Source organism: Lepisosteus platostomus, chromosome 9 (genome assembly GCF_059453375.1).
Source record: "Lepisosteus platostomus isolate fLepPlt1 chromosome 9, fLepPlt1.hap1, whole genome shotgun sequence".
NCBI classification, from domain to species: Eukaryota; Metazoa; Chordata; class Actinopteri; order Semionotiformes; family Lepisosteidae; genus Lepisosteus; species Lepisosteus platostomus.
Genome location: NC_142619.1, coordinates 30,541,271 through 30,550,712, shown reverse-complemented (window position 1 = coordinate 30,550,712; position 9,442 = coordinate 30,541,271). Strand labels below are relative to the sequence as shown.

At 37.8% G+C, this 9,442-nt stretch overlaps 1 protein-coding gene across 2 annotated transcripts; it reads right to left on the bottom strand.

Annotated features, from left to right (window-relative positions):
- Positions 1–2,861: 2,861 nt before the first annotated feature.
- On the bottom strand, positions 2,862–7,231 carry mrps33 (mitochondrial ribosomal protein S33). Of its 2 annotated transcripts, none has more exons than XM_088644687.1 (3): positions 7,112–7,231; positions 4,512–4,739; positions 2,862–3,800 (listed from the first exon to the last, which is right to left on the bottom strand). In XM_088644687.1, the coding sequence occupies exons 2-3, from the start codon at positions 4,724–4,726 to the stop codon at positions 3,695–3,697; spliced, it is 321 nt and encodes a 106-aa protein (XP_088500813.1). In that variant the 5' UTR covers positions 4,727–4,739; positions 7,112–7,231; the 3' UTR covers positions 2,862–3,694. The 2 variants fall into 2 exon arrangements, with proteins under 2 accessions (XP_088500813.1, XP_088500812.1); XM_088644686.1 differs by lacking the exon at positions 7,112–7,231 and adding an exon at positions 5,308–5,523.
- Between the last annotated feature and the right edge of the window lie 2,211 nt (positions 7,232–9,442).

Below are 9,442 nucleotides of genomic sequence, written 5' to 3'. Positions count from 1 at the left end.
AATCTTAAAGAAATTAAACAAAGGTGAGATATGATGTAAGTACACAGTACTTCAAGCAGTGTACGTAGGGTCAACCAAAGTGACTATTACGTACTCAGCAGTGAAATAGCAACACACCTGGAAATTAAAAAGGAATTAATGATGGACAATAGGAAATATGTCTTTACACGAAGAGTTATGTGTATCTAAAAGGTTTCCCAGGTAGGTGGTTGAGATTCAAAATGGGTCTTTTCTTACTGCAGGATAACATTTTGATTTACTTAGCAACTAAAATAGAAAATGACCAAGATAAACCAAATTTCTTCCCCTTGTTTGTAACCTTTCTTACATTATAGATCTTTAAGAATGGCTTGCCACCATTATAGCAATTGCACCCCACATTAAACGAATCAACTGATTCCTTATTTCTGAAATAAAAGAAAATCGTCACATGACATCTTTTTGAATTGCTTTTCAATTTTTTTAAAACACACATTTGACAGTACCAATCTTCAAATGACACTGTACTTCTTATACTGCGTCAACAAACAGTAGACATGTCAGGAATTCCCACTTGAACTCTTGCTATTGGAACTCTACAGTATGAACTCATTGTGGTTTCCAGCTTGCTGTGATAGGCTCTGGCTTCCCCGCAACCCTGAGTTGGACGCAGTGAACAGAAAATGGATGGATGGGTCGTAGAGATTGGAGAATGAAAGAATGGAAGCTCATACAGTAAATTGAAATAATGGCTGATTAATACAAGTTGTAAAAAGCATCTAATCATAGTGAATTACCTGAGTAATGATAGTAATGTGGTGGACATGACTGAGAAGGAGCAGTCAGAGGTTTGACAGATTACTCTTTACGGTTTGTGTGGCTTTAATGTAGTTTTGCAGATAGCAGGCAAGCACATATTAGATTAAATTACTTGAACTGATTCATGGTGAGCCTGGGAAAAACAAACTGTACTTAGTCTTGCTCCCAGAGAAAATGCCCCTTTTCCAACTTGTAAGGCAGGGCACCTTTAAAAAAAAGCATAATTGTCATCTTTATCATAACTTTTCAGTTTAGGTAAATTATCAATGTGCATATGGATACTCACAGTGATTATAACCCATGACACCAATATAACAGTGCAACAGTAACCCATCAAGCCTTTTCAGGTCATTATGTCATATAAAAGATTTTTAACAATTTACCATGGTAAATTTTCCATTTCAACTGAATTTACCCTTAAGATAATGGAGCTACGACTCTAGCATGTGACTTGAAAATATACATTAATGTCTTGCAGAAGAACAATCAGCATTGATTTCTACTGTTTGCCAGCATTTATGTGATTTAAATGAAATATGGACATTGTTCTCACAGCTTTATTCTAGTTATTCTTTGCCTTTTAGCTGCAAAACTGAAGATGATTTCTTGAAAAACTGCCATTAAATGGAAGTACTGTCTCCCTCTTGTGTTCTTCAGTATTCTTCTCCACCACACCAACAATTGCACCATAACTGATATTGCAAAAGTCCAAAATAAAATAATTCTTACACTAAAATACCTTTTTTTTAATCAAAATACTGTAACAACACATCATCATACAGTAGCAGTGTTGTACTCAGCGTTAGGCACATGCACCAGAATCGACTCCTCTTTAAAAGTGCAGTAATCACCTACTCTCACCATTAAAATATTACACTAACTACTCTTTTATGCATCAAGGCAAAAATTTAGATAGACTGGTTTTACTGAGGTACATGTCAATATTAAGGAAAAAGCCATTTAAAAATGTATATTTGAATCAAAACCTAATCAATCTTAATTAATAAGGAACAAGTTATAGGTTTATAATACTAGTAATAGGCTTCTTTGTCCCTCCTCTCTCAGCTTTTGTTCTTCTGTGCTATTTAACGTTTGCTGTCTGCCCTCTTTCTCACACCTGAAGAAGGCTTCACAGCTGATACGTGTTTTCTTTCTTCTCTTTTCAGCATGGAATAAACCTATTACTTGTTCCTTTGCAGACTACGCATGCTGACGCAGCTACCCACCTGAACTACCTCAATCTTAATTAATATTTGTAGATATCCTAGATACATTTAGCAATCCATCAAGATCCACATTTTTAAAATAGTTTAAAGTCATCATACAGAAAACCATTATAAACAAAGTAAGGTTTCCAATAATATCTGAATGCTGTGACTTCCTCTAGTAACATTTTCAATGTAATTTTCTGTAATATACAAAAAACAGGTTAAATACTAAAACAAGGTCTCCCAGTTAAGAAACAGAACCCTACTTTTTAATCAAACTGATTCTTTTACAACAATACACACATCTATTGACAAAAGGCTTTTTTTGTCAATTGGAATTGCTATGAGCTAAACAGTTAGCTGCAACACTAGTGGTGCCTCATTTTCATCCAACTCACACAAAAATGTCTCTGGTTAACCAGCAGGGAGAAGAGCAGCAGTGGAAGAGGAGCTGTATATACTGTGTGATCACTGGCCCTTCTGATATTTAAAAGTGAATAATATGCATCCTGTGGCTGGGAAAACATTTATAATAATGCTCAGCACCAACTACACATCCCCCGTTTTGTGTTCTTAAATAATAAGAATTGAACAAACACGACATGATAACACAAGTTCAAATGCAGCAAAAGTGTATTCCACTTTTAATACACTCCTTAATTCATTTTTGTATATAGGACTGAATTGCTTGACATGCATGTACTGCAGATACTGATCGCATTCAGCAGACTGCAGTATATTATAAACAAAATTAAATTGCAGCAGTAAACAAATTCATGTTTATGAATGAAATTTTCAGTTATGACAGCTGTCTATAAACTACGGAAATTCAGTCATGTATTAAAATGAAAACTGTTTTCAAAATAAGATCACTTTATTGGCCATATACAATTTCTTGTATTAGGAATTTGTCTTTTTTCACACACCCCAACTTGCTCTCCATGAGACACACGACAGGGAGAGAAGCTTGGGGTCAGAGCGCAGGGTTAGCAATTTATACAGCGCCCCTGAAGTGGTTGGGGTTAAGGGCCTTGCTCAGGGGCCCAAAGGAGTAGGATTCCTCCGCGGGATACAAACCGGCAACCTTCCAGCCACAGACGCAGATCCTTAGCCACAGAGCCACCGCATCACCCCAACCTAACCAGAGCAGAAAAGGCTACATCAATTACTCTTTGTTGCTGCTAGAGATTAACCAGAATCACACAGCATCCAAGCAGAGCTGCTTCAAACATACAGTAGAGCACCTTGGAATTCTCCCAAATGAACAGCACCACACAAACGCACAGGATGATTGTTCATGTATTTTGCTCTGAAAGGGCTACCTCAAAAAATTTTTTTTGGGACATGAAAGATTAATTACCCAGTTTTACAACTCTGCAGTATGAAACGCTAACATGACGACAATTATCACAATTTATCTGTCCACCAGGTGTGTGAAACAAACATGCAGTACAGCACAACACCCATTTTTTCTGTCAGACACTGAAATTTTCTATTAAACATGGAAAACAACAGTTTTCACACTGCTGACAGTTATTTGTTAATTAAGAAGTCTTGTAAAAATCTGTCTTTGCACTAGATGGAAGGTTTAGTGCAACAGAGCATAAGTCCTTAATTGGGCAGTGCTGTGCAACGAAATTCACCGTTGGTCTAGAAATCCTTCCTTATCAGGGAGTGCATATTGCAGCCTATTTCTTTTTCATGGCTCTCTTTCCTTCCCCTTTCTTCGGTTTCCCCTTGCCACGGAGTTTTCTCAGTCGACGCATTTCCTCCTTGAAATCCTCGTGTTCATCTCTGGTTGGAAACACAAGACGTTAGATGATAAGTAAGGTATCAAAGGAAATACATTAAAAAAAAAAATCAACCCTGGATTACCAGCAAGATTTCTATCCAAAAAAAACAGTGGGGGTTAGTCAGCTTAGAATTAAAAGGGGTGATTTCAGAGAGATCGTCATTAGACGTTTGTGACTGCACACTGTATTTTCTTATACAGGTTCAACGACTTGCAGTAGTGCAATTAGATACAAGTTTTAATATGACAATAAACATGCTGCGAAATCTTTAGAAGTTTACATTCTGCAATTGCCTTTTTCTTCGACACATCTGAAACAATGTTAGTGTAACTATAGATTTGTAACCTTTTTCTGCACAGCATACACCCACATCCTTTTCCAAAGGGATACACACAAAATTAAGCCAAGGGAACTCAAGCCAAGTAAAATGTTTTACCACCTTGTACAGCCGGAGCACATTAAGAATCAGCAGCTTCTCGAGGTGCTGCTGGATATTCTACAAGCTGCTATTATATCTGACCCAAGCAGCAGGGAGACAGAGGAAAAATGGATCAATGGAAAAAGAGGCCCATTCTGTTCTGTTAATAAATGAATTCTTGCACTGCATTAGCATTAATCCACTTCCTGTATGCTGCTACCATACTCATTGCGTATTGGTTTCTCTTACAACTTCCTAGCCTGCACACTCTGCCCCTGATCACATAAGGTGTACCTGAAGAGGCCAAAGAACCGGAGTTTCCTGGTCAGGGCATAATAGGTCTTGTGCTCAGGATACCAGTCATACACTTCCTTCCTGAGAGCCAAGGGCTGATCCTTGAACAGTTCGACCACCTTCATCGAGCGGCTGTCTGTGGGCTGTGCCACCTCCCCAAAGATACGAGCGCCGAGACGCGCCATTCGCATGGCATAGTTGGACAGCGTAGACATCCCTGGCTTCCCCCTGTACGAGAGGAAATATACAGGAGAAACGTGAAAAACAAAATGTGATTACATCCAAATTCTAGCATGAGCGGCGTCGACAGAAATAATGTTAAGAATCAGTAAAAAAAAACTTTCCTGTACCATAAACTAGCTAATAAACAAAACACGGGACTATCTTGAAAACGACTGCCGTTCAACCAAAAGGGTGTAGTTGAATACTAATACTAATATATTGTATGCATAGAAACTAATTAAACGATTTTTGACTAGAGCCACTATTATAGCGGTAGGGTAGCATGTTTAATCATTTGATTTTCATACCAGTATAAGTAAAATCAAAGCATCCTCGCCTATACTTCTGAAACATCGCGTACGTAACACATTTACTTACTGCAGATCGAAAGATATCGGTAGTAAGACGAGCAGTATTCTTAAAAAGGCGTGCGCCACACATATACAGAGAATACGTGAAAGTACTAATGCATCTATTTAAAAATCACATGTAGATACAAAAGCAAAGCAAACAGGTCATCTCATATTCAGGAATGTTTTTTAATGACCTCCACTAGTATCTATACTGTACGTACCGTTCAAAATAATACAGTGGCTGTGAGTTTTATCCAGTAACTTTTAACAAATGCCCAAAAATAAATACGCATCACCCCTCAGTTTCCGGGGGCAACAGAATTGATTTATTAGAACAAAAAGAAACCCAGCTACAATGTTAAACGACCTCAAATTCAGAACTCGACACATGCAACAATTCACCCCCCGAAAAATGTCCGTGAAAAACGCGAGCTTCTTGATTTCAGTTCCTAGGCGCCTCAGCGGAAGTTGATAGGCAACCTAGTTTGCCATACGCACTTAAATTGAGGGTGGCGTCATTCGGTTTCTTCATTGATTTAATGTAAATGAAATTTGTATTTTTGCTTTGTCTCCATGTTTTATTGTCTGATGTTTTTTTCAAAGCAGCTATGTCAATGGTACATTTTCTTTTCAGAAAAATGTTAGTTATGTAATAATTATTACTATATTACTATTTCTAGTATTCGCATCAGCTTAAAACGATTAGTTCAATTATGGTATTCAATTATTGAATCGTCTTTATTTTTTAACTTATCTGACTTTTAAAAACGTTTTTCCAAGTTTTTCAAAATTTAAAGTGAATTTACAGAAGTCTTGTGATATGCAGTCTTCAGGTCTTATTATTTCGTATTTTTTAAATTAAAACCTTCTATTGTCAGATAACATGCGATGCGTAAGATCAAGATCTTTATGACATTTACAAAATATATATTTTACAATTTCTTGCACATTTTTCATTTATTTTAGTTGAATCTGTTTTGTACGTCAGTGAAAATTAAGACTTACAACAATAATATCCTCTCACGAATTGACCAAAGTGGGTGTAGTGAAACAGATTTCTGTCGCTATATTGACTTTAAGTATGCATATAATGGCCAGTGTTTTCGGAAACACTTTGTTCTATTTGTTTCAGAAATAGGTTTGTTCTATGTGAGTCAATTGCCAATAAAGAAGGTTCCACTAGTTCCTAAATATAAGGGTTCACATACTTTTTCCATCAATGACCTTGATTGTTTAAATAATAATAATAATAATTGCTTACACTTATATAGCGCTTTTCTGGACACTCCACTCAAAGCGCTTTACAGGTAATGGGGACTCCCCTCCACCACCACCAATGTGTAGCATCCACCTGGATGATGCGACGGCAGCCATAGTGCGCCAGAACGCTCACCACACATCAGCTATCAGTGGGGAGGAGAGCAGAGTAATGTAGCCAATTCATAGAGGGGGATTATTAGGAGGCCATGATTAGTAAGGGCCAATTGGAAATTTGGCCAGGACACCGGGGTTACACCCCTACTCTTTTCGAGAAGCGCCCTGGGATTTTTAATGACCACAGAGAGTCAGGACCTCGGTTTTACGTCTCATCCGAAGGACGGCGCCTGTTTACAGTATAGTGTCCCCGTCACTATACTGGGGCATTAGGACCCACATGGACCGCAGGGTGAGCGCCCCCCGCTGGCCCCACTAACACCTCTTCCAGCAGCAACCTTAGTTTTTCCCAGGAGGTCTCCCATCCAGGTACTGACCAGGCTCACACCTGCTTAGCTTCAGTGGGTTGCCAGTTGTGAGTTGCAGGGTGATATGGCTGCTGCCATTTGTTCAATAAATATAACATTATATTATAATATAATATATTATATTATAACTTAAATATGACATTGTAAAATGTTGTTTGTTAAATAAGACTCCCGTTGTTTATTATTATGACTTAGATGAAGATCACAGCACATTTTAGGAGTCATTCATGCAGAAATAATTCCACAGGGTTCACAAACTTTTTCTCAGAACTGCATAACTTACTTTGTAAGGTGATAGAATCGACATGCAGCCAGTCCTCATGCACACGAACTTCAACCAATTTCGCGCTTTTGCACTATCGCACTATAACTATTCCTTAAACGCCTTTGTCTTTGTATTGGAGCCTACATGTAAATAAGCATTTCATTGCACTTACGCATATGACAATAAACCGAACTGAACTGTCAGCTCGTTTTCCCTGCTGCGCTCATTAAAGAAATCCACCAGGGGGAGACAAACATAAAAACAAAATCGGTGAGCTAATCAAGTTTCTCTCGCCTCAATCAACCCTCAGAAATAGACCACTATCTAGGTTGACTATAGAAAATAATGGCTAATATAAAACTGAAGAAATGGTCTGGCTTTTTAAATAATTCCATAGACATTCCTGTAACTTCCTGTATTTTCATACATTTTGTTAGAGCTCAAACTATAATAGTTGCCATGGATATTAACATTACCTTGGAATTAAAGTTAGACGTTGCATTACTAATTTTTTTTTGCTGTTTTAATGCATTTGGGCATAACTGGACTGCCCTTTCACATAAAAACTGTTGTTGTTCTTTTTTTACATCTATTTTTGACTTTCTGCTATTAATGAAAAATAAGGGTTTTAGGATCAGTTCATTGGTTCAATTATTCAGTTCAATTCAACAGGCACACTAGAAGTGGAATGCCTGTGTGCAGCACACAGAAAGGAGGAAACAATGTTCATCAAGCCATTACCAACATGTAGGTAATCTTGTGGGGATGTTTTTCAGTGGAAGGGACTGGGGCACTTTTCAGGATAAAGGGAAGAATGAATGGAGCCTAATGCATGTAAATATTTGAGGAGAACCTTCTTCAGTCAGTCAAAGACCTTAGACTGGAACAAAGATGCATGCAGGGCCGTGCTTTATGGCAGGGATGGTGTTACGCCGGTGATGAGCTGAGTTTGGTTTGCAACTAGGCATAGCAATTGAGGCAGAAGAGTTCAGTTTCTCTCTCATCAGACCAGGGAATTTGTTGTCACTCTGTCTCAGGGTCTGCGACCGACCTTTTTGTAAACGCCAGCTTCCATCTCGCCACTCAGCCGTCTTTGACGCTAAATCTGCATAGTGCTACAGAGATTGTTGTTTGCTGGACAAGGTCTCCCATCTCGGTCATGGAGCCCTGTAGTTCTGACAGGATGCTCACTGATTTCTTGGTCTCTTTTCGGACCAACGTCTTTCTTGCCCGGTTGCTAATTTTGTGTGGATGGCCTGCTGTAGGAAGAGTCAGGCTGGTTTTGTTTTCTTTACATTTCCTTATGATAGACCTGACTGTACTCCTGGGAACTTTCAACACCCTCCCCAGAGCTATACCTCCCCACAATTCTGTCATGGAGTTGTACAGAAGCTCCTTGGTCTTCCTTTTAGTGTTTTTCCATGACATGCATTGTCAGCTGGGGGACCCCTTTGATGAGTTATACAGTATTTCTTCTGAAATCATGTCAATGTATTGAACCACAGGTAGACTCCATTCATGTTTAAGAGTGATTGCACAAGGAAATTAGATGCACATGGGCAATGCAGTAGCTACCACTGTCAATTTAATTACTAATCAAATTAAGGCGTTTTCTAGTAAGTTAAATTTTTAAAAAATATACATTTCCAGAACTTTAACTCCACATTATAAGAAATAGTATAGACCGTATAGATCAGTTGACAATAAATCCCTTATAAATGTTTTTCTATTTGAGCTTGCAACATAACAAATTGTTGAGAAATTGAAGGAGGTAAATACTTTCTGAAGGTACAGCATATATTGATTCTTTAACTTCTAAGGTGATTCCTCTTCTGAAAAATCATATTGTTTCAGTGTGTCCTTCACAGAAGTATGATACTAAAGGCACACCACTAGCATATTTTAAAAAATCTAACTAAAATCCAACAAAACTTTCCTGCGTGATTTGTTTCTATAGTATATGATGACAACATCGCAAGATCTCAAATAAAAAACTAAAAATAAACAAAGGGGTAACTTTGCAGACTTCAGGTTATTCTAAATGAATTTTAGAACATAGAAAATCTCTTTCTTCTGATTTTGTATTTATTGTTCCCTTGACATTTGAGTAAGACATGTTTTGCAGTCATTCTCCCCACAAAAAGGTTTGTGATTTGCAAAGGAAGCACTAAGTACTTGTTAACATAAACATGTTTTTTCTGGTACTAAAATACTGGGCAATAGCTGTACCTCCATTACATAAAGAGAAATGTATCCAACCCCCCTGAAATATCATATGAAATAAATAAGGAACCATTAGAAAGTATGCTTAAGCCTCTTGAAACCATATGTTCTCATGTTGGTGTGGGT

What these genes read in the sequence shown, in the direction of transcription:
- mrps33 (XM_088644687.1), bottom strand. Translation starts at nt 4,726, where the DNA reads ATGTCTACGCTGTCCAACTATGCCATGCGAATGGCGCGTCTCGGCGCT. An exon ending in CGGTTCTTTGGCCTCTTCAG is followed by an intron (nt 3,801 to 4,511) that starts GTACACCTTATG and finishes GTTTCCAACCAG; the next exon opens with AGATGAACACGAGGATTTCA.